Genomic DNA, 23,606 nt, shown 5'->3' with positions numbered 1-23,606 from the left:
ACTATTTCTTCAGTTCTTTATGAGAAACAATAGCAGACATAAGATTGAGCCTTTACCAATATATGACTTACATTCTGGTTTTAACTGCCCACACACTACTGAATAATCAACAAAACTTATTACAAAAACTGGAACACCTGGGGTGATATAACCTACTTCCATTTATCATTTATCAAAGCAAAATCACAGGATCCAAATCAATAAATAATACATCTGAACCCAGAGTATTTATAGTGTTTTTGTATTGTCTTATTCCACGTAAGTCATTCAAATCAATAATAGACCTTTAACACAAAAATCCATAAATTATACACCTGAACCCAGAGTATTTATGGTATTTTCATATTGTCTTATTCCACACAAATTGTTCAGATCATCAATAAACTATTTAACACAAGAAGAACCGCACCTGTCATTTTGACGAGTGCTCTGCTTTAGTAGACTTATTTCTTGTAAATTATTTATTTTACAGTTCCCATTTACTATGACTTCTAATAAACGTTTGTGAGCTAGATGTCTGCGAAGAATACAGCAATTAGGACCATTCAGAAAAGTGGCCCAATGGACTCATATTAGAAGGGCTGATGCCTGTCATTTTCTGGATATGGATGTGTAAACAATAGCTTGATGACTTTTCCACAGCTATTCTTTTTTTCCTTCCTAATTGGTTTATAACATCCTCCTGACCCTTTGTTGATGAGGAAGGAAGCTTTATTGAGCACATGGCACAGTTTGTGTTGACCACATTTCAGTTGCTTCATAATGGTGTTTGAAAGACATGATTTATCTAATGCAGAAATTTTAAAATATTTGATTTCAATGACAGACAAAGAATCCGAAACTGAAGATCCTTGTAATGTTTGTGATATTGGCTAATTACAAGAAGATGACACTACAAATGTTACTGACAATGAGGAATATACTATTTAAGAAAGCTTATAAGGGTTTTTGAAGTTCATTTCATTTCATGGTATCACAACTTGAAGTTAATTGTTTATGTTGTAACTGAATTATTGTCCTATGTATTTTCAAGCAAGTCAAACAACACAGCGCTCATATCCCCAGCTAACAGTACTACAGATTTTGTGGCAGAGGGAAAGGAATAAATCAAGTGAAAGGAAATCCTTCCAGTGAAACTACTGAAATAGCTAACGATGGAATAACATGGGCCAGTAATATATATTGTGTTTTACATTAAAACACATCTCGATAAAAGAAGTTATCCATTTCACATTTTGTTATCATATACATTTGGATTAATTATTACATATAAAATGTTCATTGTACCAAGTAATTGTTCATAAAAAAATAGAACTACACACTGGTAAACTGTATAAATCATATGAAACAAACGGATATATCTCCAAATGAGTTAACTACAAAAAGAATTTGCAACCACCAAAATGAGGGGTTGGTCCTTCTAGTGTTCAAAGTACTCCCCCCCCCCCCCCCCCAATATTATTTATTGGTCTTCATTTGTTATCTTTTAAGAACTTACATATAAACATTATTTCTACAAAAATCACACACAAGCTGTAGCATTAATTCAACACACCTCTTCACGCCAACCTTTAAGTGCGATAAATATATTGTTTGCACGACAGTCTTTCAGTACTGCTTCCACTCTGTCACTCCGTTCCCCATAATCTCTGAAGGCAGGATTCAGTTCGACGGCATCGGGCTGAATATGAAATACATCAGGATAGTGATGAAGATGCTGCATAACATCAGGCCTGACCAGACCCACCTGATGTCCCTCAACAATAAAGGGACGACAGTCTCCTTTATGCAAACCTGCCATGGGAAGAAAAATACAACAGTATATAATGTAATGTTTAACAGAGGTGTATATGTATATTCTTTCCACATACTAGAATTTTCTATCACAAATTTGTAATTACCATAACTTTCCAATCTCAAATGTGGCTGGAATGAAACATTGTAGTTTTTTCCTTTCTTTCTTTCTTTCTGAAGCATTCTGTGTATTAATCAGCATGGAAAATGTGCTGCTGTCAAGTTGAAGAGTCAATTATCTGGGCAGTGTGCTCCCTAAAAATAAATTTTCACCACCACTAATTGGACATCCTCGAAATCTATATGCTGCCCAAGATTTTGCTTTCAATTTGTAGCTTGATGTCAAATATAAGTTAAATTCAGCCAGTCTGTTCCTTATTTTTTGTGAGGATTACTTAAGGTCAATAATGTGACTTCTAATGTTCATTTTCAGTTTGAAGAAATTGTAAACAATTTTTGGTTAATATAAACAGATGAAGGGGTGCGTAAAGGCACTCCTATACTAACTAAACATACAGTTCAGGAAACAAAACTTGTGTCAATGTCTGTTACAATACATCCAGAAATCCAATAAAACCTTTCCAACATTGCAGATGACCTCTTGTAAATAGTTATAGCTTTAATATAAACATAAAGTCAATATTTAAAAAAATAGAGTTCAATGTTTTTTATTGTTATTCATCTGTACCTACATGACAACACTGCAATTCACATTAAGTGCTTCATAGAGAGTTCATAGACCCACCCTCCAACTGCATGTGTGAAAAATAAACAACTAAATCCATCCATGCAAGCTCCGACTTCTCTTCTTTTATCACAATGGTCGTTTCTCTCTAGGAAGGTGGGAGTCAACAAAATATTTTCACTTTCAGAATTGAAAGTTGGAGATTGAAATTTCTTGAAAAGGTTTTGCAGCAACAAGAAAAGGCCCTTATTTTGAATGACTAGCACACCAACGCACTTATCATATCCACGACACTCCTTCCCCTATTTTGTGATAGTAAAAAGCCAGCTGCCATTCTTTCAATTTTTTCAATGTCCTCTGTCAATTCCGCTGGTAAGTATCCTATACCACACAGCACTACTGGATAGAAGTGTAGAGAAAGCAGTTTCTTTAGTAGATTGGTTGCATTTTTTAAATGTTATACCACTGAAACACAGTCTTTAGTTTGCCTTCTCCACAACATTTTCTTTCTGACCGTTCCAAGTTAAGTTGTTTGCAACTGTCATTCCTATACATTTTGTGGAATCAACAACCTTTAAATTAGATGATGTAATGTGTAACCAAACTTTGGTGGATTTTTTTTTTCCATGTGGGGACCTTACACTTTTTATTGATCAAGGTCAGCTGCCACTTTTTGCATCATGAAGATAATTTGTGTAAATTATTTTGTAAATCGTATTCACCCACTCAAGAGTTTACTAGTGGGAAAATGACAGCATCATCTGCATACAATTTAAGAGGGCAGCTTAATAGTCTCCTAAATCATTTACATAGATCAAGAACAGCAGAGGGGCCTATAACTCTTCCTAGGGGAACCCATATATTACTTCTGTTTCACTTCACAATTTCCCATCAATTATTATGAACTACAGTCTGTCGGAAAAGGGGAACACAAAATACATTCCCTCAACTTAGATAAAACTCCATAGCCATGCAATTTGATTAGCACTTATTCCTCCTGGAATTCTAGCGGTTTGAAATCAACCTGAGATCCACTGTAGATAGTGTTCATTACTTTATGTGAATAAGGGACCAGTGGTGTTTCAAAAGAAAGATATTTTCTAAAACAGAGCTGACTGTGTCACCAGCAAGTTTTCTTAGAGGTATTTCATAATGTTACGACAAAGTATATGCCAGAATCTTACTGAGATCGATTTCGGTGATACGGTCTAATATCAGTGGATTATTTCTATTGCTTTTCTTGTGTATTCATGCAACTGGTGTGTCTTTACAGTCTTCAGCTATGGATCTTTCATTAGGTAAGTAGCTGCACATGACTGCTAAAAATGGAGTTATTTCAACAGTATACCCTGAAAGAAACTTAACTGGTGTACAATCTAGACTGGAAGACTTGCCTTCATTGTATGACTTAAGTTGTTACTCCCTACACTGAGGGTGCTATGAAGTGCATAGCCAAAGCCTTGCCGACAAACAAAAATTACGTGAAGTGAAATGTAGTGTGAGGATGGCTATGCGAGAGGCGTTCAATGAATTCGAAAGTAAAGTTCTATGTACTGACTTGGCAGAAAATCCTAAGAAATTTTGGTCTTATGTCAAAGCGGTAGGTGGATCAAAACAGAATGTCCAGACACTCTGTGACCGAAATGGTACTGAAACAGATGATGAGAGACTATAGGCCGAAAGACTACATGTCTTTTTCCAAAGCTGTTTCACGTAGGAAGACTGCACTGTAGTTCCTTCTCTAGATTGTCGCACAGATGACAAAATGGTAGATATTCAAATAGATGACAGAGGGATAGAAAAACAATTAAAATCACTCAAAAGAGGAAAGGCTGCTGGAGCTGATGGGATACCAGTTCGATTTTGCAAAGAGTATGCGAAGGAACTTGCCCGCCTTCTTGCAGCGGTGTACCGTAGGTCTCTTTAAGAGCGTAGCGTTCCAAAGGATTGGAAAAGGGCTCAGGTCATCCCCGTTGTCAAGGAGGGGTGTTGAACAGATGTGCAGAACTATAGACCTATATCTCTAACGTTGATCAGTTGTAGAATTTTGGAACACATATTACGTTCGAGTATAATGACTTTTCTGGAGACTAGAAATCTACTCTGTAGGAATTAGCATGGGTTTCGAAAAAGATGATCGTGTGAAACCCAGCTCGCGCTATTCATCCACAAGACTCAGAGGGCCATAGACACGGTTTCCCAGGTAGATGCAGTGTTTCTTGACTTCTGCAAGGCGTTCGATACAGTTCCCCACAGTCATTTAATGAACAAAGTAAGAGCATATGGACTATCAGACCAATTGTGTGATTGGATTGAAGAGCTCCTAGATAACAGAATACAGCATGTCATTCTCAATGGAGAGAAGTCTTCCAAAGTATGAGTGACTTCAGGTGTGCCGCAGGGGAGTGTCGTAGGGCTGTTGCTATTCACAATATATATAAATGACCTTGTGGATAACATCTGAAGTTCACCGAGGCTTTTTGCAGATGATGCTGTAGTATATCAAGAGGTTGTAACAACGGAAAATTGTACTGACATGCAGGAGGATCTGCAACGTATTGACGCATGGTGCAGGGAATGGCAGTTGAATCTCAATGTAGACAAGTTTAATGTGCTGCAAATACACAGAATGAAAGATCCCTTATCATTTAGCTACAATATAGCAGGTCAGCAACTGGAAGCAGTTAATTCCATAAATTATCTGGGAGTACGCATTAGGAGTGATTTAAAATGGAATGATCATATAAAGTTGATCGTCAGTAAAGCAGATGCCAGACAGATTCGTTGGAAGAATCCCAAGGAAATGCAATCCGAAAACAAAGGAAGTAGGTTACAGTACACTTGTTCGCTCACTGCTTGAATACTGCTCACCAGTCTGGGATCCGTACCAGATAGGGTTGATAGAAGAGATAGAGAAGATCCAATGGAGAGCAGCGCGCTTCCTTACAGGATCATTTAGTAATCGCGAAAGCGTTACGGAGATGATAAATAAACTGCAGTGGAAGACTTTGCAAAAGAGATGCTCAGTAGCTCGGTACGGGCTTTTGTTGAAGTTTTGAGAACATACCTACACCGAGGAGTCAAGCAGTATATTGCTCCCTCCTACGTATATCTCGCGAAGAGACCATGAGGATAAAATCAGAGAGATTAGAGCCCACACAGAGGCATACCAACAGTCTTTCTTTCCGTGAACAATACGAGACTGTAATAGAAGGGAGAACCGATAGAGGTACTCAAAGTACCCTCCGCCACACACAGTCAGGTGGCTTGCGGAGTATGGATGTAGATGTGTGTTCTTTAAGTTAAGTACCATTTTGAAATAAAAATAAAACGTGTAAACTTTTCTTATCAATTTTATTTTTACACGAAAGTCTGCAGTTTAATCAACTTCTCTATTAATTCCCACAAATTGCGTCACTTATAGTGTCGCACAACCAGTTTCTGGATACCATCCTCATACATATCTGCTGCCTGATTAGACAACCATTGCAACATAGCTGTTTTGGCACCTTCATTGTCAATGTGGCACTGACTGCCCAGATGCTTCTTCATATGCAGGTACACCTGTAGTCACCAGCTGCTAGATAAGGACTGTAGCGAGGGTGATCAAGTTATTCCCAGCCAAATGATCCAATCAGCTCTCGAGATTGATTGGCCGTGTGTGAACGGGCATTGGCATGACTGCATGGTAAAGTTTTTCTAAGGTCTCACAATATGTTGTAGAAATTACGGTGTTCCCATCAAGCAAAAATCTAGAAGCAACAACCCCTTCCTGTCCCAAAAAACAATACACACGACTTTCCAGGCTGAAACTGTTTTCCTAAATTCGACTTTCTTGGGTGTTGTTGAATGTCACCATTCCAAGGTCTGCTGCTTTGATTCAAGTGTAATGGAAGCCACTCATGTTTCATTGCCTTTCACAGTTTGACTTCAAAACTCATTATCTTCGTCACATTACCACTCTAGGTAAGTCAAAAAACTGGCTAGACGTTTGCTTTTGTACACCTCAGTCAGTATTTTCGGTACCCAGTGTTGGCACAACTTTTGATGATTTAAACATTGTTTAAAAACAGTTTACAGCACACTTCTTAACATCGGAAGAAAGTCATCACTTAACAGAGAAATCCTAAACTGTTCGTTCTCTCTCTTTTCCATCAATTTGCTGCACCTAATGATCATTAGTGACTGCAGGTCGCCCACTTCATTTCTCAACACGTACCATTTGTACGGTCGTATTTAAAAGCTCTTAACCATTTCTATACCATCCAATTACTCAATGTTTTCTCCATACCCTTCACTGATATGACAACAAACTTCAGGTGCTTTCATGCCATTAGCACTAAGAAAACAAATCACAGTTCATACCTTACAGTTGGCGGAATTCTCAATCACAGGAGACATTTCAAATACTCACAAACAAACTTAAACACCTGAGTGATTCTGTAATGCTGCCTGTAGCTTACTAACAATGTGTGGTACACAGAGCGCAAGCACCAAATGCCAACTGCGGTGCTGCAGTGCCGGAATTTCAGAATGGTACTTGCTTTAAAAATATGCCTTTTACTTCTAAGTTATTCATGTTGGCAGCTCCTCTCAATTCAAATTCTGTAACTGAGTGAGGGACTTAAGGAAAATCATGTTCAGTGCTTTAGCGGCACTGTCACTGGTAACATTACCATCGAGATCACGCAGCGAAGGTATTGATTGTGTCTTGCTACTGGAATACTTTACATATAATCAAACTCTCTCAGTATTTTCTGCAAGATTTTAAAACAGGGTGTTTTTAGTTCAAATCATTAAATGCATTCCACATTGAAGCTAGTGATAAATTTCCGAGATTATGTAAAACATTGGCAATCTTGGAGATCTTGCACAGTTTTGATTCTGGCACGCTTATTTTCATTGCTTCTCTAACGGCATCCTGACCTGTTTTGTGTACCATGGGGGATCTGTTTTGTCTCTTACTAATTCACTTAGTTTCAGCAATTGTTTAATTCACTTAGTATGGAACTCTCAGCTGCCGTTAATACTATTCCTTTTAATTTAAGCTACATTTGGTTTACGCTTATATAGTCTGGAAGAAGTTGTGACTGTCTCTTCATATTTTTTCTGTTTCTTGAAATGGATATATTTTCTGCTTATTTTTGATGGAGTCAGATATTATGGTATTTAGTTTCACTACAGCGACCTTGTGGTCACTGGTTCCTGTGTTCATCATGGCAGACTGTATAAAAAACTGTTCAGTGTAACTGCATATGCAGGACTAAAAAATTGTGATTTCCTTCATGTTAACGATAATCACATATAAATATCCTGTAAAGTGACTCGATCCACATCATTTCAATAAAAAAATCATTCAAATGATCTATGGAACATGTAGATAACTAACTAAATAACACTCTCTACTTGCTCAGGATTGTTTGTGGCTAGCAGGTGTAGTAAGTTGCCACAACCATTTATATTTCATTTAGGTTCCTGAACTACTTCTTCCGTGTGTTTTTGCTTTTAGGAAGCTTTAATTGTCGAGTGCTAGTAATAGTGTTCCATAGATTTCATGTTTGTTTTGAATACAGCCAGAGAGAGTCCCTTTAGTCAACCATAGTGCCAGTAGTGCTATTTTCATTGTTTTCTATAAGAAGTAGCTAGCAACCACAGTTTAGTCAACTATCAGCCACCTTTAGTGAATTAGCAGTCTAGTTAAAAGTTGATTAACTCTCTACAGTAAATTGTTCATTTCTTAGGATGGATAGGATGTGTGACTGCTGTGTAGGGACGCAGGAGGAGCTGGCTACTGTTCGTGAACAGCTGAAGGTGTTGATGGCCGCGGTCAGCCGTCTTCAGGCTGCTGCCTCAGAGTGTAGTGGCAGTGGGGAGTCTGGTGCGTCGCATGGTACACCCCAGGTGTTACATGCTCCACCCACTGTCCCTGCTGTCAAGACATCTTCGCGGGTACCAGGCACGGTTGGGCCACCCTCTCCCCAAGGGGACTGGCGGTTTCAGCGGCGTATGAGGCGCAGGGTCGATGTGGAGGCTAGCCGTGTGGCATCGCCCGCTCTGCCTGTGAGTGGACATGTGGCCACTCCTTCAGCAAAGTCCGAGCAGGCACACAGGGGGAGGGTTTATTAGTTATTGGGGGCTCCAACGTTAAGTGGTTTTTTTTTTTTTTTTGTGGTTTTAGGGCGCACAACTTCAATGGTCATTAGCGCCCTGACTACTCTAAGAATGCACCGCGAGGCACAAGTGGACAACAACAACTAAAAGGGAAAACACGATAAAAGACAGACTGACAGGCATAGGATTAAAAAACAGCATCATCAAATGTCCTGAGAGAGGTTTGTCAAATTGATAAAACGAAGAACACGAGCAACTGCTCGTGGGTCATCCGCTAAAATGGCATCGAAAGTACTTGGCAGGTTAAGATCTAGACGCAGTGTGTTAAAATATGGACAGGACATTAAAATGTGTCGAACCGTCAGCAAGTGCCCACATGGGCAGAACGGCGCTGGCGCAGCCGTCAGCAGATGGCGATGGCTGAACCGGCAGTGTCCAATTCTTAACCGGGCCAAAACTACCTCCTCCCGCCGAGAAGGGCGTGAGGAGGACGTCCAAGCCACAGGAAGAGGTTTTAAGGCCCGAAGCTTGTTGTCTGTAAGTGCAGCCCAATCGGCATGCCACAGCGACACAATGTGCCGACAAATGACCCTGCTAAAATCGGACGAAGGGACACAACAAGAAGCTGTCCGAGGCTGGAGGACCGCAGCCTTGGCCGCGGCATCTGCAGCTTCATTCCCAGGGATACCGACATGGCCAGGAACCCACATAAAGCTAACCGGAGAACCGACGTCCACCAGCTGCTGAAGAGAGCGTTGGATCCGGTGTACGAAAGGGTGAACCGGGTACGGATCACTGAGGCTCTGGATGGCGCTCAGGGAGTTGGAGCAGATGACATAAGCAGAATGTCGGTGGCGGCAGACGTAAAGAACAGCCTGGTAGAGGGCAAAGAGCTCAGCTGTGAAGACCGAACAATGGCCATGGAGCCGGTATTTGAAACTTTGTGCCCCGACAATAAAGGAACACCTGACCCCGTCATTGGTCTTAGAGCCATCTGTATAAATGAAAGTCATGTTGATGAACTTCGAACGAAGTTCCAAAAAACGGGAGTGGTAGACCGAACCGGGGGTAACCTCTTTTGGGAGCGAGCTGAGGTCAAGGTGAACGCGGACCTGAGCCTGGAGCCAAGGTGGCGTGTGGCTCTCGCCCACTCGAAAGGTTGCAGGGAGTGAAAAATTAAGGTGTTGAAGGAGGCGACGAAAGCGAACTCCAGGGGGTAGCAGGGCAGAGACATACAACCCGTATTGACGGTCGAGAGAGTCGTCAAAAAAGGAACGATAAGACGGATGGTCGGGCATTGACAGTAGCCGACAGGCATACCGACAAAGCAGTATATCGCGCCGGTAGGTGAGTGGCAATTCGCCAGCGTCAGCATGAAGACTCTCTACGGGACTAGTATAAAATGCTCCGATCGCAAGTCGTAAACCCCGATGTTGTATGGAGTTGAGGCGACGTAAGATGGATGGCCGTGCAGAGGAGTATACGAAGCTCCCATAATCCAGCTTGGAGCGGACGATCGACCGATATAGACGAAGTAGGACAGTTCGATCCGCTCCCCACGACATACCACTGAGAACACGGAGGACATTTAAAGAACGGGTACAACGGGCGGCCAAATATGACACATGTGGAGACCAGCTAAGTTTCCTGTCAAATGTAAGGCCTAAAAATTTGGTTGTCTCCACGATTGGGAGAGCAACGGGACTGAGTCGTAAGGACGGTGGGAGAAACTCTTTGTAGCGCCAGAAGTTAATACAGACCGTCTTCTCGGCAGAAAAACGGAAGCCATTGGCGACACTCCAGGAGTAAAGACGGTCAAGAGAACGCTGAAGACAGTGCTCCAGGACACGTGTACACTGCGCGCTGCAATAGATGGTAAAATCGTCCACAAAAAGGGAGCCTGATACATCAGCTGGGAGGCAATCCATTATTGGATTGATCGCGATGGCGAAGAGAGCGACGCTCAAAACTGAGCCCTGTGGCACCCCATTCTCCTGGCGAAAGGTGTCGGACAGGACAGAACCCACACGTACCCTGAACTGTCGATCCATTAAAAAGGAACGAATAAAAAGAGGGAGGCGACCGCGAAGGCTCCATGTATGCATGGTGCGGAGAATGCCCGCCCTCCAACAGGTGTCGTAAGCCTTCTCCAAATCAAAGAACACAGCCGCGGTCGGGCGCTTCCGCAAGAAGTTATTCATAATGAAGGTCGACAAGGTAACCAGATGGTCAACAGCACAGCGGCGCCTACGAAATCCACATTGTACATTGGTAAGTAGGCGTCGAGACTCGAGCAGCCAAACCAATCGAGAGTTAACCACTCGCTCCATCACTTTACAGACACAGCTGGTAAGCGAGATAGGTCGATAACTGGAAGGCAAGTGCTTGTCCTTCCCCGGCTTAGGAATCGGGACAACAATAGACTCGCGCCAGCATGCGGGAACATGTCCCTCAATCCAGATGCGATTGTATGTACGAAGAAGAAAACCTTTACCCGCAGGAGAAAGGTTCTTCAGCATCTGAATATGAATAGAATCAGGCCCTGGAGCGGAGGACCGTGATCGGTCAAGTGCGTTTTCGAGTTCCCGCATGGTGAATGGGGCATTATAACTTTCACAATTCGAGGAGCGGAAGTTAGGTGGCCTAGCCTCCTCTGCCTGTTTGCGGGGGAGGAAGGCAGGGTGGTAATGAGCGGAGCTCGAAACCTCTGCGAAAAAGCGGCCGAAGGCATTGGAGACAGCCTCAGGGGCCACAAGGACGTCATTCGCGACCTTCAAGCCAGAAACTGGGGAGTGGACTTTAGTGCCAGGTAGCCGGCGCAGGCTACCCCAGACAACAGAAGGAGTAAAACTGTTGAAGGTGCTTGTGAAAGCAGCCCAGCTGGCTTTCTTGCTTTCTTTAATAATACGATGACACTGAGCACGTAATCGTTTATAATTAATACAATTTGCCACTGTAGGGTGGCGTTTAAAGGTGCGTAAAGCACGTCGACGAGCACGTAAAGCGTCTCTACATGCTGCGGTCCACCAGGGGACTGGTACGCGACGTGGAGAAGAAGTAGGGTGAGGGATGGAATATTCAGCAGCAGCGAGAATGACTTCCGTGAGGTGTGCGACCTGACGATCGCAGCTTGTGAAGGTTTGATCCTGAAAGGTCGCCCTGGAAGAGAAGAGCCCCCAGTCTGCCTTGGAGATGGTCCAACTAGAGGAGCACGGAGAGGGGGTATGCTGCAAGAGATGGATAACACACGGGAAGTGGTCGCTCGAATATGTATCAGAAAGTGCATACCACTCAAACCGGCGTGCAAGTTGGGGAGTACATATAGAGAGGTCTAAATGGGAATAGGTGTGAGATGTGTCCGAAAGAAAAGTAGGGGCGCCAGTATTGAGGCAGACAAGATTGAGCTGGTTGAGAAGGTCTGCTAACAAGGAGCCCCTTGGGCAGGGTGCTGGAGAGCCCCAAAGGGGATGGTGGGCGTTGAAGTCTCCAGTTAACAAAAATGGTGCAGGTAGCTGAGCAATAAGTTGCATCATGTCTGCCCTGGTAACGGCAGATGACGATGGAGTGTAAACGGTACAAAAGGAAAACGTAAAAGTGGGGAGAGTAATGCGGATGGCAACTGCCTGCAGGCCGGTGTGCAACGTGATGGGATCGTAGTAAATATCATCCCGGACCAGCAACATAACCCCTCCATGAGCTGGGACACCTACCACAGGGGGTAGGTCAAAACGCACAGAGGTGTAGTGTGCCAAGGCAATTTGATCGCATGGGCGTAGCTTCGTTTCCTGGAGGGCTACGACGAGCGGACGGTGCAAGCGGAGCAGCAACTTCAAGTCCTCTCGGTTGGAACGAATGCTGCGAATATTCCAGTGAATAAGTGCCATCGTAAGAAAAGGAAGATGAAAAAAGGGGTCACCTCGAAGGCCGCTGAGGGCATGGCTTCGAGCGAGCACTGCCGCCGCTATCAGTAGGCGGACAGTCATCGTCCATTGGGTCCATAGGTTCATCGGCCATCTCGGGAGGATGGCCGGGAGGGGGAGCTTCCTCCGCCGGTGAACGGCCAGATGTACGGCTACCAGCGGTGCGGCCAGGCGAAACGGATGACGGCCTGGGGCGGCAACCGCTGGGTGGCGCAGGAGAAGAAATGCGCCGTGGCGGAGAAGGAGAACTGTGCTTCCTATGAGCCTTTTTGGAAGGACGTTTGGTGGAAGTACCGGTCGAAGGCTGGGAGGTCGAGGAACGTAGGAAGTCTGCACGGGATGGTTCCTTCTTGGAGGCCCGTGCATCTGACTTCGGGGTCTTCGTCTTAGCAGAAGCTGATGAAGGGGCTGGTGTCTGTGGGGTGATGGGAGGAAGAGGAGACGTCGACCGCGCGATCTTAGCACTGGCCGAACGGACGACCGTGGTGCTGAAGGTCAGATCGCATGTCTGGGTTGCTACCTCCCTGGTAGTCCGAGGAGAGGCGAGGACAGTACTGTATTTCCCCGCTGGGAGCAGCGCGGGCTTCCTACTAGCCAATAGCTTGCGAGCAGCCGAGGTGGACACTTTCTCTTTGACCCGAATTTCTTGGATACAGCGTTCTTCCTTATAGACAGGACAGTCGCGGGAGGACGCGGCATGGTCACCCTGACAGTTCACACAACGAGGAGACGGAGGTGGACAGTCACCCTCATGGGCATCCCTGCCACAAGTGACACATTTAGCCGCATTGGAACAAGACTGTCGAGTGTGATTGAAACGCTGACACTGGTAGCAGCGCGTAGGTGTCGGGACATAGGGGTGAACAGAAATAACCTCGTAGCCCGCCTTGATGCGCGATGGCAGCTTAACACTATGGAAGGTCAAGAAAAGTGTCCGGGTCGGTACAAGGTCATTGTTGACCTTTTTCATGACCCTATGGACAGCCGTCACGCCCTGCTCAGCGAGTAAAGATTGAATCTCCTCGTCAGTCAATCCGTCGAGGGAGCTAGTATAGACTACACCACGAGACGAATTCAAAGTTCGGTGGGCCTCCACCCGGACAGGGAACGTGTACAGGAGTGTGGCCCGAAGCAGTTTTTGTGCCTGAAAGGCACTCTCAGTTTCTAGTAATAAGGTACAGTTACGCAACCTGGTACAAGATTTGACAGATCCAGCTATGGCATCTACGCCCTTCTGGATAACGAAAGGGTTGACAGAGGAAAAATCCTTTCCGTCCTCAGATCGAGAAACGACGAGGAACTGTGGGGCAGGCGGTAGTACTTTTGTCACTGGTGGCTGGTCACGTTTCCGTTTTTGGGCAGAAGTCGAAAGCGATGGAGTAGAATCCATTGCGGAGGTATCCCCCATGATTGCCAGCGTCTCCGATGGCGCGCTCCTTCCTTGTGGGGACCCTCTCAGAGGGCACTCCCGCCTTAGGTGAATGTTTACACCTCAGGTCACACCTCCCGAGAAACAGACGGAGGGACCAATCGGCATGGTCAGAAGGTATCAGCTCAGGCAATCACCCCTCCCCGGGCCTGGCCTTTACCAGGGGGTACGCGCGTGCCTTACATGTCTACCCAGGGCGGGGACTTCCGCGTTACCCCGTCACCGGCTACGCGTGCGAACGCGTGGGTCGGCCTTCAGGCACGCACAGGGAGGAAGGAAGAAGAGGAAAAAGAAGAGAGAGAGGGAGAAAGAAGACAGACTGTCTCAAAAGCCGAGGCGGAGACCAGAGAAGGCAAGGAGAAGAAGGCAATGAGAAAGCAAGGAGAAGAAGGCAATGAGAAGGCAAGGAGAAAAAGGCAATGAGAAGGCAAGGAGAAAAAGGCAATGAGAAGGCAAGGAGAAAAAGGCAATGAGAAGGCAAGGAGAAAAAGGCAATGAGAAGGCAAGGAGAAAAAGGCAATGAGAAGGCAAGGAGAAAAAGGCAATGAGAAGGCAAGGAGAAAAAGGCAATGAGAAGGCAAGGAGAAAAAGGCAATGAGAAGGCAAGGAGAAAAAGGCAATGAGAAGGCAAGGAGAAAAAGGCAATGAGAAGGCAAGGAGAAAAAGGCAATGAGAAGGCAAGGAGAAAAAGGCAATGAGAAGGCAAGGAGAAAAAGGCAATGAGAAGGCAAGGAGAAAAAGGCAATGAGAAGGCAAGGAGAAAAAGGCAATGAGAAGGCAAGGAGAAGTCAAGGGAAAGAGTAAGGAAGACAGTGAGGTGGAGAAGAGCAAAGAAAGGAACCAACAAAAGGAAGGAAGAAACGAGAAGTGAAAAATCAAAAAGACCACGATTATAGGTCGTGGAACTGTCCGTCTCCGGACGCAGGCGCTAACTACCCCCGTGAGGGGGATGGACTCCTTTTAGTCGCCTCTTACGACAGGCAGGAATACCTCGGGCCTATTCTAATCCCCGGACCCGCAGGGGGAGTTAAGTGGGTGATGGAGTCCCTTAGGGAAATAGAGGAAAGGTCAGGGAAGAAGGCCAGTGTTCACTCTGTCTGCTTGCCGGGGGGTCTCATCTGAGATGTGGAGGACGCCCTGCCGGCGGCAATAGAGAGCACTAGGTGCACCCGACTGCAAATTGTTGCTCATGTCGGCACCAATGACTCCTGCCGTCTGGGTTCAAAGGTCATCCTCAGTTCGTACAGGCAATTGGCGGAATTGGTGAAGGCGGAAAGCCTCGCTCGCGGGGTGGAATCTGAGCTAACTATTTGTAGTATCGTTCCCAGAACTGATCGCGGTCCTCTGGTTTGGAGCCAAGTAGAAGGCTTAAACCAGAGGCTCAGACGATTCTGCGGAGATCTGGGGTCAAATTTCTCGACTTCCGCTATCGGGTGGAGAAATTTAGGGTCCCCCTGAATAGGTCAGGCATGCACTACACACCGAAACCGGCTACAAGGGTAGCGGAGTACATGTGGAGTGCACATGAGGGTTTTTTAGGTTAGAGAATTCCCTCCCTAGGCCTGACAAGATGCCTCTTGAGACGCGACAAGGTAGCAGTAGGCAAAATGCAACAGGGAATAACAATATTAATGTGCTAATAGTAAACTGCAAGAGCGTCTATAGGAAGGTCCCAGAACTGCTCTCATTAATAAACGGTCACAATGCCCATATAGTACTAGGGACAGAAAGTTGGCTGAAACCAGACGTAAACAGTAGGCCTAATGAAATCCTAAACTCAGATTGGAATGTATACCACAGAGATAGGCTGGACAGTGAAGGGGGAGGCGTGTTTATAGCAATAAGAAGTGCAACAGTATCAAAGGAAATTGACGGAGAATAATTTGGGTGAAGGTCACAGTTAAAACAGGCTCAGACATGGTAATTGGAGGTCTCTATAGGCCCCCTGGCTCAGCAGCTGTTGTAACTGAGCACTTTAAGGATAATTTGGAAAATATTTCGGGGTAGATTTCCCCACCATGTTAAAGTTCTTGGTGGAGATTTTGATTTGCCGGATATATACTGGGAGACTCAAACGTTCATAATGGGTGGCAGGGAAAAAGAATCCAGTGAAATTTTTTTAAGTGCTTTATCTGAAAACTACCTTGAGCAGTTAAACAGAGAACCGACTCGTGGCGATAACATATTAGACCTTCTGGTGACAATCAGACCTGAACTATTTGAAACAGTAACCGCAGAACAGGGAATCAGCGATCATAAAGCAGTTACTGCATGGATGATTTCAGCCATAAATAGAAATATTAAAAAAGGTAGGAAGATTTTTCTGTTTAGCAAGTGAGAAAAAGCAGATTTCAGAGTACCTAATGGGTCAACACAAAAGTTTTGTCTCAAGTACAGAAAGTGTTGAGGATCAGTGGACAAAGTTCAAAACCATCGTACAATATGCGTTAGATGAGATGGAAAAGAGCCACCGTGGTACAATAACCGAGTTAGAAAACTGCTGCAGAAGCAAAGGGAACTTCACAGCAAACATAAACATAGCCAAAGCCTTGCAGACAAACAAAAACTACGCGAAGCGAAATGTAGTGTCAGGAGGGCTATGCGAGAGGCGTTCAATGAATTCGAAAGTAAAGTTCTATGTACTGACTTGGCAGAAAATCCTAAGAAATTTTGGTCTTATGTCAAAGCGGTAGGTGGATCAAAACAAAATGTCCAGACACTCTGTGACCGAAATGGTACTGAAACAGATGATGAGAGACTATAGGCCGAAAGACTACATGTCTTTTTCCAAAGCTGTTTCACGTAGGAAGACTGCACTGTAGTTCCTTCTCTAGATTGTCGCACAGATGACAAAATGATAGATATCGAAATAGACGACAGAAGGATAGAGAAACAATTAAAATCGCTCAAAAGAGGAAAGGCCGCTGGACCTAATGGGATACCAGTTCGATTTTACATAGCGTACACGAAGGAACTTGCCCCCCTTCTTGCAGCGGTGTACTGTAGATCTCTAGAAGAGCGTAGCGTTCCAAAGGATTGGAAAAGGGCACAGGTCATCCCCGTTTTCAAGAAGGGACGTCGAACAGATGTGCAGAACTATAGACCTATATCTCTAATGTTTATAAGTTGTAGAATTTTGGAACACGTATTATGTTCGAGTATAATGACTTTTCTGGAGACTAGAAATCTACTCTGTAGGAATTAGCATGGGTTTCGAAAAAGACCATTGTGTGAAACCCAGCTCGCGCTATTCGTCAACGAGACTCAGAGGGCCATAGACACGGGTTCGCAGGTAGATGCCGTGTTTCTTGACTTCCGCAAGGCGTTCGATACAGTTCCCCACAGTTGTTTAATGAACAAAGTAAGAGCATATGGACTATCAGACCAGTTGGTGTGATTGGATTGAAGAGTTCCTAGGTAACAGAACGCAGCATGTCATTCTCAATGGAGAGAAGTCTTCCGAAGTAAGAGTGACTTCAGGTGTGCTGCAGGGGAGTGTCGTAGGACCGTTGCTATTCGAAATATACATAAATGACCTTGTGGATAACATCGGAAGTTCACTGAGGCTTTTTGCAGATGATGCTGTGGTGTATCGAGATGTTGTAACAACGGAAAATTGTACTGACATGCAGGAGGATCTGCAGCGAATTGACGCATGGTGCAGGGAATGGCAATTGAATCTCAATGTAGACAAGCGTAATGTGCTGCAAATACATAGAAAGATAGATCCCTATCATTTAGCTACAAAATAGCAAGTCAGCAACTGGAAGCAGTTAATTCCATAAATTATCTGGGAGTATGCATTAGGAGTGATTTAAAATGGAATGATCATATAAAGTTGATCGTCGGTAAAGAAGATGCCAGACTGAGATTCATTGGAAGAATCCTAAGGAAATGCAATCCGAAAACAAAGGAAGTAGGTTACAGTACGCTTGTTCGCCCACTGCTTGAATATTGCTCAGCAGTGTGGGATCCGTACTAGATAGGGTTGATAGAAGAGAAAGAAGATCCAATGGAGAGCAGTGCTCTTTGTTACAGGATCATTTAGTAATTGTGAAAGCATTACGGAGATGATAAACTCCAGTGGAAGACTCTGCAGGAGAGACGCTTAGTAGCTCCGTACGGGCTTTTGTTAAAAGTTTCGAGAACATACCTTCACCGAAGAGTCAAGCAGTATATTGCTCCCTCCTACGTATATCTCGCAAAGAGACCATGAGGATAAAATCATAGAGATTAGAGCCCACACAGAAGCATACCGACAATCCTCCTTTCCACGAACAACACGAGACTGGAATAGAAGGGAGAACCGATAGAGGTACTCAAGGTACCCTCCGCCACACACCGTCAGTTGGCTTGCGGAGTATGGATGTAGATGTAGAACTGGTCAAAATAAATTACAAAGAAAGCATTTAGAACAATTTTAGACAATGTTTCATGCCCACCACAGGCTTTAAACATCTATTTTCATCCATTTATTGTGGATGGATTGGAATGATCACCAACCTCAATTGTATGAGTCCTGTGCCTATTGAAATTAAACTCAAATTTTATCATACCTTCCTAATGGAGCTTCAAGAATTTAAAACTATAATACCAATAGTTCCTAGGCCTACCCTCATCCTGTGTTTGACCTGCACTCTTTAGAAATAAACCCATTTGTACTTTTCAGAGACCTTCTAATCTAAAAAAACAGCCGATTCCAATCCAAACAGCCCTCTCTAACCTCTGTTATGGACACATGATCTATTAATCTGATCCCAACACATCTCCATCCTGTAGTCCAAGTCAAGGAATATCTGGCCTGCATGTTTGCAAATCCATCTGGGTCACCACTCACTTGGTACCAAAGGTTAGAAGTCTGTTCTCTCAATGATGCTACAGATGGCGAGCTCTACCTTCATCTTGTAAGCAAGACTGGCTGCCTTCACCAATCCAGACAGACAACAGATAGAATCTCTTCCAATATGAAGTCACACATCATTAGTAGCAACATATGGCACCATTTGCAATTGGCTGTACCATGTGCTCTCCATGGCACCTGTAAGGATACACTCCACATCTGGGATGACTCCCTTCTGGTATGCACACAGAGTGTATAATGGCTTTCTTCCCCTGTTAGGCACCGGTATCCGTATGGAGTTTCATCACTTGCCTAGCACTGGAGCCCCTAATTACCAACAATTCCACACTATGTGACTGCTCCAACCTAGCAAGCCAAAAGGCTTCCTCTGAAACAGGGCAAGTGTCTGCTGCTGGCTTATTGTTGTTGTTATCAAAACAATAATGACAAAGTAAACCTGTATCTTAATCAATACTAATCCAAATTCTTACAGAAGTGCTCAGTTGTTGACGAGATGTTAATGCCTCCTTAATACAGAATTAAAATAAATCTACTGCACTCAAACAAATTTGGTTAGTAAATAAAAGAAGATATTGTGGTCTGCAGATGGTTACACAGACCAATGACTGTTACTGAGGAAAGAGGCTACTAGAGAGCTACAAATTTCCAAATAAAAACTATGTTCATACAATGTCAGCCAGCAACCTCCCCATTTTATTTGGTTTTCTCCATATATTCAAAGTATGTTTTTTTATATAGTACACTGTGAAATATTTTTGCTGAAATAATAAACATACTAATATCATATGTACCAATACGTCTTGTATATATAATGTGAAGGGGTAGAAACACACTTCTTGTTTCAATGTGTGATCTGAATATCAAAACTGGTCAATCTTCCAAAGTAATCCACTTTGTTTTTATTGCAACAATGCAAATTCCCAGATAGAAACTCTTCTACAAAGACTGTGTCTAGATTGCATTTTATTTCTTCAAATGGCTGACGTATTTTGACTGAGTGTCATCATCAGATCTGTGATAAGACGAAAAAGTAATAAAGACAGGACACAAATTACTAGGAAGATGTGCTCACTAACTGATGAAAAAGATACAGTATACAGATGTACAAGACTTAAATAACAAAACTTAAAGAATCAATACTGGTTGGGGGGGGGGGGGGGGGGGGGATGTGAACAAGTGAAAAATCAAATTGTCCATCAACCACCAGGTGGCACTTGTAATACAAAAGAAAAGTGCACTATACTTCAATACAAGTATAACAGGCTCAAAAATAAGTAAAATACATTCTTCATTTAAAGCATGGCGACCCATTAGTTTGTTAACATTTGAAAATATGTGAATTCATGGAATAATGTAGATAGAGGGGTAAAAATTGACACACATGCCTGAAAAGACCTCAGGTTTAATCAAAACCACAAATAAGTGCAAAAACTCGCCAACAGATGGCACTGGACAGGAACACAGCAATGACGCCACATGAGAATCATGTATGAAATAAGCTGTAGTGAGTGGAGGAGTTATATTATATGTGGTCTGTTTCAGATGTCTGAAAGTACAGACACCACTGTTTCTGATACAGCAGTTATAAATATCTACATAAATACCTTCCTCAAAAGTGAGAGGGTCAATGCATCAGCAATTGTGGCATGTTGACTTTACCAGACAAGGCACTGTTGCTAAATTTTTACTGTCAGAATGAAGAATATGCTACTGCAGCTTTACCATCCTAGCACCACAGGAAGGGTATTCAAATGAGAAAAGGTCCTATGACAAGTGTCACTGTGCATAAAATGATCACAAAATTCCAAACCACACATTGGTAGAGCACTGAGAACTCCAATAAAGGTGGTAGCAGCCACAGATACATACGAGGAGCATACCCCCCCCCCTCCCCACTTGTGGGGCCACCCACGCCATCCCCGCCAGTCAGCCTGCACACTATTTGTTCGTTTCTTTCAGTAAACTTGACTGAATCAAGTTATCAAGTAGCTGTACTTTTCTATGTAGCATGCGAGTCCACTTGTCTGCCTGCATCTATTGCTACAGTAGAAAGAAGTTTTTCAACATTGCGGCATACGACGACATGGCCGAGGTCAACATAAAGGAGGGTCGACTTAATGGCTTAGTTCTGTTGAACACCCACCCTCACATTGATTGTCCTATAGACGATGTAATTAACCAATTTGCCAGGAAGAATAGGCGCATAGAATTTATCATTTAAGGAAGAGAACCACAATTGTAACTTTTTTATATCATAGGATGGCATCGTCTTTTACATGTGTATAAGAAGTTTAAATAACACTACTTTGCATGTGACTTGATTATTTTTTACTACAGTAAAAGTAAAGGTAGCTTAAGATATCCTTAGCACCCCTCCTTGAGGTTTTTCTATATCCACCAGTAAGTGGTAGGCATCAGATATTTCAATTTTTAAGTACATTTTCCATCACAGGACAAAAGTGAGGATAGGAAAGGCAACATACCACGTACAGGATAAAATGTAAAACACTAAATGAAATGTAATAAAATGGTGTAATATGGAAAAAGTCACAGATTAAGATGAGAGACAAAGAATGAAGGCTAAAAAAATAATTAGTAAGTTAAAAGACAATGTAAGTGATAAAGTTTTTCTAACATAATCTAATGTGTATTTCTAGTTATTGTAGTCTTCAGTTCGAAGACCGGTTTGATGCAGCTCTCCATGCAACTCCATCCCATGTCAGCCTCTTCACCTCTGAATAACTACTGCAACCTACAGCCTTCTGAATCTGCTTACTGCATTTATCTCTTGGCCCCCCTCTATGATTTTTAACTCCTCCACACACTTCCCTCTAATAGCAAACTGGAGATCCCTTGTTGTCGCAGAATGTGTCTTCTCAACCGCCTTCTTTTGGTCAAGTTGTGCCACAAATTTCTTATTTTGCCAATTCTACTCAGTACCTCCACATTGGTTACATCCTCAACCCACATAATCTTCAACATTCCTCTGTACACCACATTTCAAAATCTTGTATTCTCTTTTTGTCTAAGCTGTTTATTGTCCATGTTTCACTTCCATATATGGCTACACTCTGCAGACAAATACCTTCAGAAAAGACTCCTAACACTTAGATCTATATTTGATGTCACAAATTTCTCTTCTGCAGAAATGCTTTTCTTGCCACTAATAGTCTACATTTTATATCCTCTCTATTTCTAGTAATATTTGAAAAAAAATGTTTATTTTTCACTTTGTTGTCTCTATGTCTGTGCGTCCATCTGACAGCCAAGAACCCTTTTTATCAGGAACAAGTAGGTGTATAATGGTCACACATGTCGCATATTAACATCTAAGGTCCCTTGGTGATGTAAAAACTTTAAGCTTCTAAGTCAATTCAATCAAAACATATGACTAGTTATGTCGAATATTTTGATACACGAAAACTCACTCATCAAAATCTACAGGTTACTTCCCATTGACCTATAATCATGAAATTTGGCAAGAAGCAATGTTTCACAGTACAAGTAAAGGAAAAATGCAAAATCGTTAATTTGTAATTACATCACATAAAAAAATTATTTCCCTTGTCATTTGTTCTCCAACTTCACACTTGAAACAGGAATACTCTTGAAAGTTCTGAGCACCCTGGGAACAATATGTTACAAGTATCAATGTCGATAACAAGCAAAAATTGTTAGTGTCCTCAATTCCTGGAATAGATATGCTTTCTACACACATAATTAAGCTTGTTCGGAACACTCGGTGTACAAGTCCTACCACACAATTTTTGTGTAAGAGCACAGTCCCAGTCCTCTATAAAAATAGCAAGCTGGCAATAAGCAGAAATACAGTCTAGTAGGGAAAATACTATCTGAAAAAAAAAGTCTTTAAACATAACAGACAAAACAAACAAAATAACAACAAAGAAAATGGTTGCATTCCAAAAACCAACCAATTTATAAAGTCGCTCTTCCTAAGGTGCTACAACACACAGACGCAATAACAAACTCTGAGACCTGTTTAAAACAACAGGCATGTAACTGGCTAGGCCAAGGCCTAGTCTTTAGCAGCTCTAGTTTTACGAAACTGAATAACGTATTTCTGAGTAGAGAAGGAAGGTAAGTAATACTTGTTTAAGAAGGGAGAGGCACACATGTATAGGGAATCATAGAGGAAGTTGCAATAAACAGGAAATTAAATCACAGCTCTTGCATGAAAGATAGTGTCCTTGGAACACAGCAACCACCAGAATTCAAGAACCTTTGAAATACATGCAGACTATGAGATGAATCACACACGGCTTGTGCAAGACAGTAACAAGGTCGAATGTAAAAGATATTACTGTTGACAGACTATGGCACAGGTACAAGTGATAGGCAGAAACTGTGCTTTAGTAAATAGGTAATACTAATTAACAATATTAAGAATACTTAACATGATCATTTCTTTGTTTTTTTTTAATATAAATGCCTAAGAGCAAAAACCATTTGATTAACATGTTCCTACCTGTACATACAATTGATTAAAACAAAAGGAGCTGCTGCTTAAAGTTCTCAACAAAATTCGAAAATTCACTGTGAAAAATCATGGAAAAAAATCGAATTAGACTTCATAGACTGGGCTAAATACAGTGGATGGTTAAATTTTGTAAATAAAAGTTCCCAAATGTATTATTTATGTTTTGTTGAAAATGTGAATTCATTCTGGTATGCATATTCTCTTAAACACCAGTTCAACTTGGTTTCATAAATTGTCTGCTGAACCACAAGGCCATAAATATCAATATTCTGTATATATTATTTATTATGAGGTCATAGTCCCTCATA

General features: G+C 42.8%; 1 protein-coding gene across 7 annotated transcripts in view; it reads right to left on the bottom strand.

The window, feature by feature from the left end:
• The window catches only part of LOC126178436 (uncharacterized), a 290,068-nt gene that overhangs the window by 264,649 nt on the left and 1,813 nt on the right, over positions 1–23,606 (bottom strand). For 6 of the 7 annotated variants that reach the window (XR_007536368.1, XM_049924532.1, XM_049924531.1 and 3 more), the window contains one exon: positions 1,556–1,794. Coding sequence is in view for 5 of the 7 variants with exons in the window: in XM_049924532.1 (XP_049780489.1) it covers positions 1,556–1,794 (239 nt within the window). In the remaining 2 variants the exon portion in view is untranslated. Of the gene's footprint in view, positions 1–1,555; positions 1,795–23,606 lie in introns of those variants that run through there. The other variant, XM_049924537.1, reaches the window with a different exon arrangement.

This window comes from Schistocerca cancellata, chromosome 1, assembly GCF_023864275.1.
Source record: "Schistocerca cancellata isolate TAMUIC-IGC-003103 chromosome 1, iqSchCanc2.1, whole genome shotgun sequence".
NCBI lineage: Eukaryota > Metazoa > Arthropoda > Insecta > Orthoptera > Acrididae > Schistocerca > Schistocerca cancellata.
Note: the sequence above shows the minus strand (reverse complement) of the source record. Positions and strands in the feature narration are given on the sequence as shown.